Raw genomic sequence first — 15,417 nt, forward strand, 5'->3', positions numbered from 1 at the left:
GACATGTTAGTGAGTGGTTTAGGTGACCCTGAAGTATGATGCCATTGTAACTGTACAGAAAAAAACTTCCATAAATTAATTAAATATTGACCCCCCCATTATATTATACTACAACATTAAGATTATCCCGCCAATGGGGGACTGACCTTATCTTACAAAAGTCCCATTAATAGATTATTTGTAGCAGTCCCCAGGGTTAGTGATTGCACGGTGTATTTAACTCCACAAAGTGCTACTGCCCCTATTTTACAGCAATTTGTATGCTGAATTATTTAGCGCGTTCCAATCACTAATCTATAAGCTTGAGTGATGGTCTTCATATACAGGCGACACGTATCAATTCTATATGATGAGTGTATTCATTGTCTCCCATCGTCTGCAGGGGTTTGTTTACTAGAGGGTCTCAGTTACACCCCCTCAGCTGCAGTGAATGGGAAACAAAAGACTTGCCATCATCTTCACTTTCCCAAGTCTATCGCTCCTGGTTTTAATGTTTAACTCTATCTTGTGAAGTTGACCAACCTGCATGGAAACAGTGATCTATATTTAACAGGGCTTATCATTCCTTACTGTAAAAAAAAAAGAAGAAGGCGAATGACCCTTAAGGTGCTGGACACCAAATAGCTTGAGAGTTTTTAAGAGAACCGCATTGTAAGAGCTTCTTACAAGTATACAATATATCAGGGCATACGATTCCTTAGGACAAAACAAAAAAAAGGAATTCATGGTACGGCTACGACTTCTAACATCGTCAACTTTTCAAAGTCTGCATTATAGATGGAGAGCCAACTCCGGTGGTCATCGTGGCAGCTCACAGAACAGTAAATATATGGCAATAATTCAATAAACATTTACACGGTGACACAACACAAGACAACACAAAGAAACACAAATCCCCCAGCCCAGAAGAAATGTCCTCTACCTTCCAGTTCACTCTCCATTGACTTTCCAGCTTAGAACAAGTCCACTCTTGGAAAGCTCACTCCTGGCCAAGCCTGGTCATTATAAGTTTGGGGGTCTGACAGTTGTTAGCTGTATGTCTTTCCCTGTTCCTCTAAACTCCTGGAATAAAGTATTTAAAGGAAACACGTGTGGAGGTAAACAGAGCTCTGCTCCTCTGCAACTTGCTGGCTGGAGAGTGGGTCCACAGTGGAGTGGGGCTACAGCTCTGGGCTTTTAGGGGATGGTTCACTCTGGTTCCCCCCTAGCAGACCTCTCCCTCCCCTCCTAAGTTGCCTCTAAGAAACTCCAAGGGTTGACTTTCCAAGAATGCAGGTCTCCTGGAGCTGTCCACTGTGGTGGTGCTGAACTGAGGACGCCTCTGCTTTGTTTGCCCTCAGATGACAACTGTCTGCCTCTGTGAGGAGGGGCCACCTCTGCCTCCCTCTGCCTCCCCTTGGATTGCTGGAGAAAGCAGGCTTCTTTTGTCCTTTTGGTGCCTCCGTACCTGCAATGCTGCAGAACAAGCTCCCCTTTTCTCTCCTCTCTGCATTATGACAAATCAAGGCAGGCAGCTGTACTGTTAGCACACCAGAACAGGCAGAGACTGAAAACAGGCAGCCAGAGACAGAGTGGGCAGGGGTGTCACAGCAGAGACCCCCTCCTCTGCAGACCCCCTTATGCATGAGATCAGTGCTGGACCTCTGCAGACTCTAAATATGGATTACAGACAGCACAACAGTCACTGGATGCTGCAGCACCTCTTCTTTTATCATTACTAGATTATTCTGGGCATTGATGATAGAGATCGGTCTTGGTATAGTGACCCCCCCCCCCCCCCCATCCCCCAGGGTATTTATTTCTTTACTTGTGATTGCAACTATGCAGCAAATTTAAGATGCAGTGTGGTGTACCCACTTTGCGCTGGCATCCACACACATTGCCACAACCTAGCAGTTTTTGATCTGCAATGCTATCTGGGCTTCCCACACACTGCAGGGGTGAGGATTACCCCTCCCCATCTGTGCTGAACCCAACACAAAGAAGTACCGGCTCCTGATCGTCTCCGCTTTACTTCTTTCCAGTCCACAACTACTGCCTGCTAAAGGATGCGGCTAGGAAGGAGATTTATTCTGGAGGAAACCTCCTTTTTGTATTTATATGGCACGTTAGGTATTATATTAGAGAAGCAGAGTTCTGGCAGTATCAGGCATTGTGACCCAGAGAGCTACACAGGAGCACTTTGCTTTATGAGTGCTGCTTCTTTGTCCTAGCCCTAAGGGGTCCCAGTGGTATGCTATAGCTGTGGCGGTAAAACCTCTTCATGATGGAGGTCAGCCTCGTACACACAGCCTATCAGGGCTTTCAGAAGCAAGAAACACTCTATCTTCCACTCTTTTAGGATGGGGTTGTGCTTTTAATTATAATATGTTGGCGCTATATAAATAACATAATTATTATTTTTAAGTCCGACAACCTCTTAGGCTGGGTCCACACAATCAGATGTGGTGGCCACAATGGGAACCATACATCATTGCAAATGGACTAGACCTTCTAGAGGTATCCGCCTATAGAGAGGTGTTGGCCAATGCATTATAGGATACAGTGCCTCGCGAAAGTATTCGTCCCCCTGGAACTTTTCAACCTTTTCCCTCATATCATGCTTCAAGCATAAAGATACCAAATGTAAATTTTTGGTGAAGAATCAACAAGTGGAACACAATTGTGAAGTTGGACGAAATTTATTGGTTATTTTAAATTTTTTGTGGAAAATCAAAAACTGAAAAGTGGGGCGTGCAATATTATTCGGCCCCTTTACTTTCAGTGCAGCAAACTCACTCCAGAAGTTCATTGTGGATCTTTGAATGATCCACTGTTGTCCTAAATGTCTAATGATGATAAATATAATCCACCTGTGTGTAATCAAGTCTCCGTATAAATGCACCTGCTCTGTGATAGTCTCAGGGTTCTGTTTGAAGCACAGAGAGCATCATGGAGACCAAGGAACACAACAGGCAGGTCCGTGATACTGTTGTGGAGAAGTTTTGGATACAAAATGATTTCCAAAACTTTAAACATCCCAAGGAGCACTGTGCAAGCGATCATATTGAAATGGAAGGAGTATCATACCACTGCAAATCTACCAAGACCCGGCCGTCCCTCTAAACTTTCATCTCAAACAAGAAGACTGATCAGAGATGCAGCCAAGAGGCCCATGATCACTCTGGATGAACTGCAGAGATCTACAGCTGAGGTGGGACAGTCTGTCCATAGAACAACAATCAGTCGTACACTGCACAAATCTGGCCTTTATGGAAGTGTGGCAAGAAGAAAACCATTTCTCAAAGATATCCATAGAAAGTGTCTTTTAAAGTATGCAACAAGCCACCTGGGAGACACACCAAACATGTGGAAGAAGGTGGTTCGGTCAGATGAAACCAAAATCGACCTTTTTGGCAACAATGCCAAACAATATGTTTGGCGTAAAGGCAACACAGCTCATCACCCTGAACACACCATCCCCACTGTCAAACATGGTGGTGGCATCATGATTTGGGCCTGCTTTTCTTCAGCAGGGACAGAGAAGATGGTTAAAATTGATGGTAAGATGGATGGAGCCAAATACAGGACCATTCTTGAAGAAAACCTGTTGGAGTCTGCAAAAGACCTGAGACTGGGACGGAGATTCGTCTTCCAACAAGACAATGATCCCAAACATAAAACAAAATCTACAATAGAATGGTTCACAAATAAACGTATCCAGGTGTTAGAATGGCCAAGTCAAAGACCAGACCTCAATCCAATCGAGAATCTGTGGAAAGATCTGAAAACTGCTGTTCACAAACGATCTCCATCAAACCTCACTGAGCTCCAGCTGTTTGCCAAGGAAGATTGGGCAGGAATTTCAGTCTCTCGATGTACAAAACTGATAGAGACATACCCCAAGCGACTGCAGCTGTAATCGCAGCAAAAGGTGGCGCAACAAAGTATTAAGTTAAAGGGGCCGAATAATATTGCACGCCCCACTTCTCAGTTTTTGAATTTCCACAAAAATGTAAAATAACCAATAACTTTCGTTCAACTTCACAATTGTGTTCCACTTGTTGTTGATTCTTCACCAAAAAATTTACATTTGGTATCTTTATGTTTGAAGCATGATATGTGGGAAAAGGTTGAAAAGTTCCAGGGGGCCGAATACTTTTGCAAGGCACTGCATATAGTATCGGCATATCACTTACTCGGGAGGAAATAAGCTGCAACAAAGGTTCCTTATTGGTCGTAGAAACAATAGGATCTAATAAGTTGCAATCCAACCTGCCAAATTGTTGCTTCTTCCGAAAAAAAAATATTTGAGGAATGTCAAGCATTGCCATTGGCACTGGTATATTGTAAAAATCCAATGATTACAGCCATCTTTTAGAAGAGAAAATAAAGTGTCTATTGAAAAACCAAACAGGGCACCAATCTGAGTACAATGGAGTATGCCATATACTATATTGCATGGCTCAGTGGTTATAATTAGTCCTTATGTAGCCAGCTATTTATACTGCTATGACACTGTGACTCATGGACTCAGGACCAACTGAAAAGTGACGGACCACACGAGTCTTTAATCATCTGGAAACTATGTAAGTGATAGAGGCGCAGGGACAGTGAGCGGCTCACAAGAATTTGAAGCTTAAGTATATTTAGAACACTCTGGACTGATAATAGTAATGCAAGCGTCGGGGAAAGAAGATTTATCTGGTGGGATTGGTTGAATAAAATGCATTAGGCTTTTAAACGGGAGCTCAACTTTCAAGTGAAAAATTGAGAATTTATTGCCAAAATATTTACAAAAAAAAAGGGTTAAAAATGTTGCATTTCAATGTCCACCAAGTATATACTGTAACTGTGTGCTTCTCTGTTCAGCATTGATAATTTAAAGTGTGCTGGCATGACTTTTTAGATGGTGGCCCTTGAAGGATGGTGGGGCAGATTTAGTAAAACGGTCTAAGTTTTGGAGAGGGTAAAGTACATTGTGTTAAAATGTCCAAAATTTATCACAGTGGTTAATACCGTATGATAACATGTGAGCATCTTTAGACATTTTTCTTACACTATTAGCTGCCTAACTTTATGCCAGTAATTTGCACCAAAATCTTGGTACTATTTCGATACATGTTGTTACATTTACGCTTCCACTAGTCCATGCTGCATTGTCAAGAGAGATGTGAAAATGGTCAAAATCATAATAAACGGGATTTCTGGGGCAAATTGAGCCAGAATTTTGGTGCGTTTAGCTTAGTAAGTCTCTGTCGCAACTTTTCCGAGGCCAGAAGCATGACACATACGCCACTGTCTTCACATCTTAGACATAACATAATGTATTAGTTTTGCCTGAGGAGTTCCTTAAAGGGAATTTGTAAGGAGGTTTTTGCTATGTAACTTGAGGACAGCATGATGTAGAGGTTAAAACACTGAATTCAACAAGGTGTCACATGACCAGCTGTGTGCTGTAGTTTACTTAGACTGAAGGTTTTATACTATGTACTTAAAGAGCCTGGTGTGGGCTGGGTCAGCTGTAGTGTGGGCTGGGTCAGCTGTACTATGGGCAGGGTCAGCTTTTCAGCTGTTTTGCAAAATCTAAAAGCTCTAATTGTGTCAGACCGGCTGCACCCAGTAAACTAAGTGACACAACGCTGGATTCCGGACCTTTTTGTCTACACAATGCTGCTTTCAGATGAGGTAGTAAAAACCTGCTGACAGATTCCCTTTAAGACTACATTCCCACGATGAGCTTTTTTGAGTTTTTGATGTTGCAGATTTTCTGCACCTAATATGTAAATTAGGTTACTTGCATTTTTTTCATAGTTTTTTTCAGGTGCATTTTTCTTACATAAGTTTTTATTGCGTTTTTGATACTGCGTCTCTTGTTAATATGCCAAGTTTTAAATAAAGTTGCTTTGTTTTTGATACTTCCTGCTATTTGGCATTGACAAAACTTTATTGATACAGTCATGTGCGTTTCAGTGCGTTTCAGTGCGTTTCTGCTGTGGAAACGCACTAAAAATGCATGTTTATGCTTTGCCTGTGGATTTTACATATCTAATGCAAGTCTATTGGAAAAATCGGCACATAAAACTCAGTGTACCCCTAAGAGAGAGAAATTGACGTGTTGCATATTTCAAACATGCACCGCAGCTCAGTTTTCACTGAGTAAAGAAAGACAAAAAACAGAGTGGGCACGAGATCTCTGTTGGAACCGATGCAGCGAAAATACGCAGGGTCAAAAACTCCCCAAAAACTGATCGTGGGCACACAGCCATAAAGATAGTGTCACCACTAAAATGCATTTTAAGCAAGTTATACCATGTTGGGGGACTCAGCCACTATTCCAACCATACTGGCATTGTACCTGTTACTGGTACAGAGCCTGAGAAAATGACTTTTCATTTGTATGCAAATGAGGAAGCTCTGGTGCACCATTTGGCAAATAGTGGATGTTGACTTTAAGGCAAGTAAATAGTTAACTTTTAAAAGTAGAACATTTCATTTACTCTGGTCAACCTTGGATGCATAACTCCTTTATCTTATCTTCATAGCATATGCTATGTCTTAAATATAGCCTATCCTCACTCTCACCTATTGGTCCATACGGCTCGGGGTATAGATTTTTCCAAGCTTCTGCAAATTGTTGACATGTATTGCAAAGACAAAGCTTGAAGCCTTGAGGCCCTGGGGTAAAATATGTAGCAGGGACCTTACCTAGATGCCATTTCTAACGCTGGTATCTATTTTTTGGTCCCCTGTTCCAGCACCCCTATAACTACACCTGTGTTCTACTATATATTTTATTATTTATATAAATTATATATATACACTTACTGTGGCCAGCACGGTGGCTCAGTGGTTAGCACTGTTGCTTTTTTAGTGCTGGTGTCCAAGGGCAATATCTGAAAGGAGTTTGTATGTTCTCCTTGTGTTTGGGGGTTTCCTCCCATCCTCCAAATACATACCGATAGGGAATTTAGATTGTTAGTCCCAATGGGAACAGTTATGACGATGTCTGTAAAGCGCTGTGAAATTAATGGCGATATTTAACGCTAGTGTTACATGAGTGCATATATTCTCTCATCCATACTGTGTAAATCACACTCTAATCAGACTCTGATCAGATCGTGATCATAGTGTGATCCGATTCTCTAGGATGAGGAGAAGATGAAAAAAAAAAATTCTCCATCTTCTCCATTCTGCCACTCTGCGGAATTTGGACTGCATTCAGATGTCATCCGAGTGCAGTCTGACGATTTCCACTCACTCATAGAGTTGCATGGCCGAGTCCAATATGAATATAAGGTAATGCACGGGTATGCTGTGATTTAGTCCTCTGAAAAGGAAAATGATCCCATTTGGTTTTGTTATATGCAGTGCTAAGATCCAAGAAGGGCTAGAATGTCCTAAATGCACACGTCTTTAGGTGGTCCAGTCAAACAGCCACCCATCTGATCTACCAGGAATCTGACGGACCTTGGTAAATCACCTGATTATTCCTAAAATGATACGCTGCCAAACCCTGGTAAGTTCTGCTCCTGCTTTTCCAGGGAAGTTGCATCTTTAGGGTGCAGGGAATAGGTTGTGGAAAGTGTATATATTTTCTGTCCTAAGTTTGCAAATTGAGATTCTGGTTTGGCTATTATCCTAAGTCATGTGACAAGGCTCGTTAAAGGGTCGACATTGACTGTTAGAATCGCTACTTCCAATAGGGGGCGCTAGAGTTCTAGTCCTCTTCCTCTCTGAAGAGACAATTTGCATATTTCCCAGAGGAGCATCGCGGCTCTAAGTCTCCTCACCTCGGCATGCTTAGCATGTCAGTCTCCGCAAGGAGAAACAACACTACTTGGATATTTGTCCTAAGTTGCAAACCCCATGCAGCCCAAGTGGGGGCCCATTTTAAGGATCTCCACTGATTTCTTGTGGCGTGCCAGTGGTCCTCTGAGCATGATCCCATCCTACAAGTTGCTTGTTTTTTTCTGACCCTTTATGGTAAAGCACCTATTATATACTTATACTATAATGTAGTATGATGATAATAACGGCATTAAAAGTCACCTCAACCATTGTCCTTTGGCACAGACATCGCAGAAACCCATAGATGGCTGTCACTGTATGATGAGGTGCCAGTGTTCTGAATGCCAAGGGGATTCTCCTTCCATTAAGTTCCACACACAAGAGATAAAATGAATCTAGTGCCACTGAATGTGTGCGCTACTAAGAATAACCAATCAATATGTGTACGCTTCTCCCTGCGCTGGCTTATTTAAGCCTGTCCGATGCCCTATAAATTATCTGCCGTTAGTGTAGACGTTCCACAGTTTACTATGCGGAGTGCATGGGAGCGTCGCTGTAACCTTGGGAAGAGACATGACGCTTTCCGCAGGCGCGTACATTACCCGCCACAATCCGAACATTCCCTCTAAACTGTATCCCAGAGTGTCCGCTTGACATTGAACTGTTAAAATTTCCATTCTCCAGCCGTATGTTAGTGTTATCTGTTGCCGGGAAGGATAGGCTATGAGCAATATGGCTGCCAGGACGTCTCCCACATAGGTTTGCCTGACTGTACAGACCCCAGGGAAAAGTTTGAAAATGGAATGTTCCTGGAAGATTTTGTAAACACACAAATGTAAAAATAAAAAAAATCTATAAATATAAAATATATAAATGTAAAATATATAAATCTAATATATAAAGTTGAGTGTGTGTATATTCATCGAGCCACGCCCACTTCACAAAGCCACGCCCACTCCACATAGCAGGCACAGGCCTAGCTCCGCCGTGTCTAGAATGGAGATGCTCCTGTGAGGCATGGCGTCAAGGGAAAGGGAGAAGCCTCATGGAGAGAGATGTGAGGGGGAAAATGAGAGAAGTCAGGGGGGAAAATGAGAGAAGTGCGGTGCTGCTGCAGTATGAGGCTGTGTATAGGGAAGAGTGACGTGCTGCTGGCCACATTCACACGTTCAGTATTTGGTCAGTATTTTACCTCAGTATTTATAAGCCAAAACAACGAGTTTTGCCCAGCCACGTAGTATATTGCCCAGTGTGGTAATATATTGCCCAGCCACGTAGTATATTGCCCAGCCACGTAGTATATTGCCCAGCCACGTAGTATATTGCCCAGCCACGTAGTATATTGCCCAGCCATGTATGTCACAGGTTAAAAAATAAAAAATAAACATACTCACCTAACGATCCGAGGGCCCCTTGTAGTTTAACATTCTCACCATTCTGGTCGCAGCTCCTCAGCGTCCCGTCTCTCCGCCTCCTGGGATCCAACGGCGCTGTGCCAATGGGCGCGCGGCTGCCGCCATCTTCCGTTCCCAGGATGCTTTGCGAAATTACCCAGATGACTTAGCGGTCTCGCAAGACTGCTAGGTCTTCTGGGTAATTTCGCAATGCATCGCTGGGAAAGGAAGATGGCGGCAGGCGCGGGTGGACAACGGAGGGTGAGTATAGCAGGTTTTTTTTTTTTAACTATTTTTAACATTACTTTTTTTACTATTGATGCCGCATAGGCAGCATCAATAGTAAAAGGTTGGGGACACACAGGGTTAATAGCGGCAGTAACGGAGTGCGTTACCCGCGGCATAACGCGGTCCGTTACCGCCAGCATTAACCCTATGTTAGCGGTGACCGGAGGGGAGTATGGAGCGGGCGCCGGGGACAGTGACTGCCGGGAGCATGGAGCTGAGCGCCGGGGACACTGCGGGGAGTATGGAGCGGAGCGCCGGGGACACTGACTGAGGGGAGTATGGAGCGGAGCGCCGGGGACACTGACTGCGGGGAGTATGGAGCGGAGCGCCGGGGACACTGCGGGGAATATGGAGCGGAGCGCCGGGGACACTGACTGCGGGGAGTATGGAGTGGAGCGCCAGGGACACTGACTGCGGGGAGTATGGAGTGGAGCGCCAGGGACACTGACTGCGGGGAGTATGGAGTGGAGCGCCGGGGACACTGCGGGAAATATGGAGCGGAGCGCCGGGGACACTGACTGCGGGGAGTATGGAGCGGAGCGCCGGGGACACTGACTGCGGGGAGTATGGAGCGGAGCGCCGGGGACACTGCGGGGAATATGGAGCGGAGCGCCGGGGACACTGACTGAGGGGAGTATGGAGTGGAGCGCCAGGGACACTGACTGCGGGGAGTATGGAGCGGAGCGCCGGGGACACTGCAGGGAATATGGAGCGGAGCGCCGGGGACACTGCGGGGAATATGGAGCGGAGCGCCGGGGACACTGACTGAGGGGAGTATGGAGCGGAGCGCCGGGGACACTGACTGCGGGGAGTATGGAGCGGAGCGCTGGGGACACTGCGGGGAATATGGAGCGGAGCGCCGGGGACACTGACTGCGGGGAGTATGGAGTGGAGCGCCAGGGACACTGACTGCGGGGAGTATGGAGTGGAGCGCCAGGGACACTGACTGCGGGGAGTATGGAGTGGAGCGCCGGGGACACTGACTGCGGGGAGTATGGAGCGGAGCGCCGGGGACACTGACTGCGGGGAGTATGGAGCGGAGCGCCGGGGACACTGCGGGGAATATGGAGCGGAGCGCCGGAGACACTGACTGCGGGGAGTATGGAGTGGAGCGCCAGGGACACTGACTGCGGGGAGTATGGAGTGGAGCGCCAGGGACACTGACTGCGGGGAGTATGGAGTGGAGCGCCAGGGACACTGACTGCGGGGAGTATGGAGTGGAGCGCCGGGGACACTGACTGCGGGGAGTATGGAGTGGAGCGCCGGGGACACTGACTGCGGGGAGTAATGAGCGGCCATTTTCTTCCAGACTGTGCCCATTGCTGATTGGTCGCGGCAGCCATGACAGGCAGCTGGCGAGACCAATCAGCGAATGAATAACCGTGACAGAAGGACAGACAGACGGAAGTGACCCTTAGACAATCATATAGTAGATATATATATACACCTATTCTATGTGTAGACATTTATCTTAGCTATTCTATTCTAACCTGTCAGTGTGATTTTACTGTACACCGCACTGAATTGCCGGATTTTCTCTCTAACACCGCTGCGTATTTCTCACAATTCACACTGCTGGTCCGTGTGTAATCCATATTTTTCTCGCCCCCATAGACTTTCATTGGCGTATTTTTTGCGCAATACGGTGACAAACGCAGCATGCTGTGATTTTCTACGGCCGTAGAAGACCGTATAATACGGATAAGTAAAATACGGCTGATAGGAGCTGGGGCATAGAGAAGCATTGTACCGTATGCAATCCGTATTTTCAGCACCTCTTTTACGTCCATAAAACACGCTAGTGTGAGGCCGGCCTTAGGGGGAAAATGAGAGGAGTAAGGGGGAAAATGAGAGATGTGAGGGGGAAAATGAGAGATGTGAGGGGGAAAATGAGAGGCGTGATGGGAAAATAAGAGGAGTGAGATGCTATATCTAACCACAGTTAGTTACTATGCCCAGGCAACGACAAGTTCTTCAGCTAGTATAAAATAAAGTCCAGTTAATTGGGAGTGATGTTGTCTGTCGTGAGTACTGTTGTGAGATTTTTCCTACTTTTTCCATTGGAGTAATTTAGGAAGGCAAAGTTTGAACAGCTTAGAGATGCCCTTAATCTGATAGACTGGGACAATATCCTCAGAAATGAGAATACAGATAATAAATGGGAAATGTTTAAGAACATCCTAAATAGGCAGTGTAAGCGGTTTATACCTTGTGGGAATAAAAGGACTAGAAATAGGAAAAACCCAATGTGGCTAAACAAAGAAGTAAGACAGGCAATTAACAGTAAAAAGAAAGCATTTGCACTACTAAAGCAGGATGGCACCATTGAAGCTCTAAAAAACTATAGGGAGAAAAATACTTTATCTAAAAAACTAATTAAAGCTGCCAAAAAGGAAACAGAGAAGCACATTGCTAAGGAGAGTAAAACTAATCCCAAACTGTTCTTCAACTATATCAATAGTAAAAGAATAAAAACTGAAAATGTAGGCCCCTTAAAAAATAGTGAGGAAAGAATGGTTGTAGATGACGAGGAAAAAGCTAACATATTAAACACCTTCTTCTCCACGGTATTCACGGTGGAAAATGAAATGCTAGGTGAAATCCCAAGAAACAATGAAAACCCTATATTAAGGGTCACCAATCTAACCCAAGAAGAGGTGCGAAACCGGCTAAATAAGATTAAAATAGATAAATCTCCGGGTCCGGATGGCATACACCCACGAGTACTAAGAGAACTAAGTAATGTAATAGATAAACCATTATTTCTTATTTTTAGTGACTCTATAGCGACAGGGTCTGTTCCGCAGGACTGGCGCATAGCAAATGTGGTGCCAATATTCAAAAAGGGCTCTAAAAGTGACCCTGGAAATTATAGGCCAGTAAGTCTAACCTCTATTGTTGGTAAAATATTTGAAGGGTTTCTGAGGGATGTTATTCTGGATTATCTCAATGAGAATAACTGTTTAACTCCATATCAGCATGGGTTTATGAGAAATCGCTCCTGTCAAACCAATCTAATCAGTTTTTATGAAGAGGTAAGCTATAGGCTGGACCACGGTGAGTCATTGGACGTGGTATATCTCGATTTTTCCAAAGCATTTGATACCGTGCCGCACAAGAGGTTGGTACACAAAATGAGAATGCTTGGTCTGAGGGAAAATGTGTGTAAATGGGTTATTAACTGGCTTAGTGATAGAAAGCAGAGGGTGGTTATAAATGGTATAGTCTCTAACTGGGTCGCTGTGACCAGTGGGGTACCGCAGGGGTCAGTATTGGGACCTGTTCTCTTCAACATATTCATTAATGATCTGGTAGAAGGTTTACACAGTAAAATATCGATATTTGCAGATGATACAAAACTATGTAAAGCAGTTAATACAAGAGAAGATAGTATTCTGCTACAGATGGATCTGGATAAGTTGGAAACTTGGGCTGAAAGGTGGCAGATGAGGTTTAACAATGATAAATGTAAGGTTATACACATGGGAAGAGGGAATCAATATCACCATTACACACTGAACGGGAAACCACTGGGTAAATCTGACAGGGAGAAGGACTTGGGGATCCTAGTTAATGATAAACTTACCTGGAGCAGCCAGTGCCAGGCAGCAGCTGCCAAGGCAAACAGGATCATGGGGTGCATTAAGAGAGGTCTGGATACACATGATGAGAGCATTATACTGCCTCTGTACAAATCCCTAGTTAGACCGCACATGGAGTACTGTGTCCAGTTTTGGGCACCGGTGCTCAGGAAGGATATAATGGAACTAGAGAGAGTACAAAGGAGGGCAACAAAATTAATAAAGGGGATGGGAGAACTACAATACCCAGATAGATTAGCGAAATTAGGATTATTTAGTCTAGAAAAAAGACGACTGAGGGGCGATCTAATAACCATGTATAAGTATATAAGGGGACAATACAAATATCTCGCTGAGGATCTGTTTATACCAAGGAAGGTGACGGGCACAAGGGGGCATTCTTTGCGTCTGGAGGAGAGAAGGTTTTTCCACCAACATAGAAGAGGATTCTTTACTGTTAGGGCAGTGAGAATCTGGAATTGCTTGCCTGAGGAGGTGGTGATGGCGAACTCAGTCGAGGGGTTCAAGAGAGGCCTGGATGTCTTCCTGGAGCAGAACAATATTGTATCATACAATTATTAGGTTCTGTAGAAGGACGTAGATCTGGGTATTTATTATGATGGAATATAGGCTGAACTGGATGGACAAATGTCTTTTCATTCTCAAAATTCTCAATTCAAGGGTAAAATCAGTCTTCAGTGAATACAGACTTTTACTGAGATAGGAGATGGCCGTTGGTGCTTATAAGGTTCTATGGAGAACTGTAACTGTCATTTCAGAGGAACTTATAGCACGTTTGTATGTGTCTCTAGCTCCCTCCTCTCCATAGAACTTTATAAGCACCAACTGTTATCTCCTATATCAGGAATGGGAAAATCTATACTCACTGAGTACATATTTTACAGATTTTACCCGTGACTTAAGACTGATAGATCAGATTTGCAGTGACTGGCGATGACACGGCTTGTGCAAAGTATGTTATCACGCCCACAGGGGCATGATAACATTAGGGCTGACTAGTCTGGGCAACTAACACACCATTGACTAGTCATAGCTCTCATTAGCATAGGGAAAGCGGAGGTTATAAATGATTTATGAAAGCATTTATTTAACTGAATTATGTTATACAGAGCTAGTTAGGGAGGGAGTTTAGTGATACAGAGGGGAATGCTGCTGGATTGGAGGGCACAAGGGACCTGACAGGTTCTCTTTAATAGGGTCGAGGCATAGTTGCATCTGTGGGTACAAAGCTGTGTCCAGGAAAAAACATTGAAGCAGGGCTTTGTTCTGTTGATCTTTAGGGTCTTGGGGCGCTGCTGATTATTAATTGACAACCTATCGTAATAAAAGGCTATCCGTGCGTAACCCTATAGAATCCCTTAAATATTAAAGGGAATCTGACACCAGAGAAGCATCATATAGGTGCAGAGACCCTGATTCTAGTGATGATTCACTTATTGGGCTGCTGTGCTGTCATTTTTTATAAAACCAGTTTTATCTGCTGCTGATCTAGCAGTTCTCTGAATGCTGTGCCCTGTATAATCCCACCCACACCATTGATTGACAGCTTTCTACCTATGCATAGTGTACACAGAAAGCTGCCAATCAATGGTAGGGACGGGGTATTACAGAGCTTTTAAATATGAAGGACTACATGGCAGCAGGTTTACTTCTACTCTAGTGATAATCTCCTGCTGATAAATCATTGATTTTATAAAAAAAACTACAGCAAGCAGCCCAGTAAGTGCTGGAATCAGGGTCTCTTCTCCTATATTATGCTTCTCTCAGATTAGCTGGCAAAATCTGGTGACAGGTTCCCTTTAAGCCATTAGTACCATAATGTGTAGTAGGTATTAAAATGGATGTGACAACACAGCATTTATTCTTAATTATCGAGACCCAGGGAGATGAGCTAGAGTGAGAATGAATGTTGACTTTTATTGTCAATTGAATTAATGTTCAATGGCTGTCATTTGTTGAATGGCTGCTGATTGTATTGTATTGTATCTGTCATAGAATTGCAGTCCTACTATGGGGCGCGTACTTGCTCAGAGAGATTGCCGGTGGATCGTGACACTTGACACGATGGCACCGGTAGGTCTCAATGAGCAGTTGAGCTTTAGTTCCTACCTATGATTTGATATCCCCGTCTCACATTTTTTGTATGGTTTTGTGTGTTTTTTTGTGTGTCTTATTGTTTTATTTTGGACTAATATATATTTTTTCCTTCTTTTTTAGTTTAATTTTTAGTATATATACATTGATGAACTGTGATGTAATTGAGATCTACTGGACCGTTCTGGGAGATTCTAGTCAAACTAATCAATTCATGTGGAACACTTATAATAATGTCACGATTTTATAGTTTCACAAAAAATCTTTGT

General features: G+C 44.0%; 1 protein-coding gene across 10 annotated transcripts in view; it reads right to left on the bottom strand.

The window, feature by feature from the left end:
- Positions 1–15,417, bottom strand: part of CAMTA1 (calmodulin binding transcription activator 1) — a 2,164,810-nt gene that overhangs the window by 170,584 nt on the left and 1,978,809 nt on the right. The window contains exon 1 of one of the 10 annotated variants that reach the window (XM_069742032.1): positions 923–1,545. The exons of 8 other annotated variants lie outside the window; for them this stretch is intronic. In XM_069742032.1, coding sequence (XP_069598133.1) covers positions 923–941 — 19 coding nt within the window. In that variant the 5' untranslated portion in view covers positions 942–1,545. Of the gene's footprint in view, positions 1–922; positions 1,546–15,417 lie in introns of those variants that run through there. One more of the 10 variants, XM_069742033.1, reaches the window with a different exon arrangement.

This window comes from Ranitomeya imitator, chromosome 10, assembly GCF_032444005.1.
Source record: "Ranitomeya imitator isolate aRanImi1 chromosome 10, aRanImi1.pri, whole genome shotgun sequence".
Taxonomy (NCBI): domain Eukaryota; kingdom Metazoa; phylum Chordata; class Amphibia; order Anura; family Dendrobatidae; genus Ranitomeya; species Ranitomeya imitator.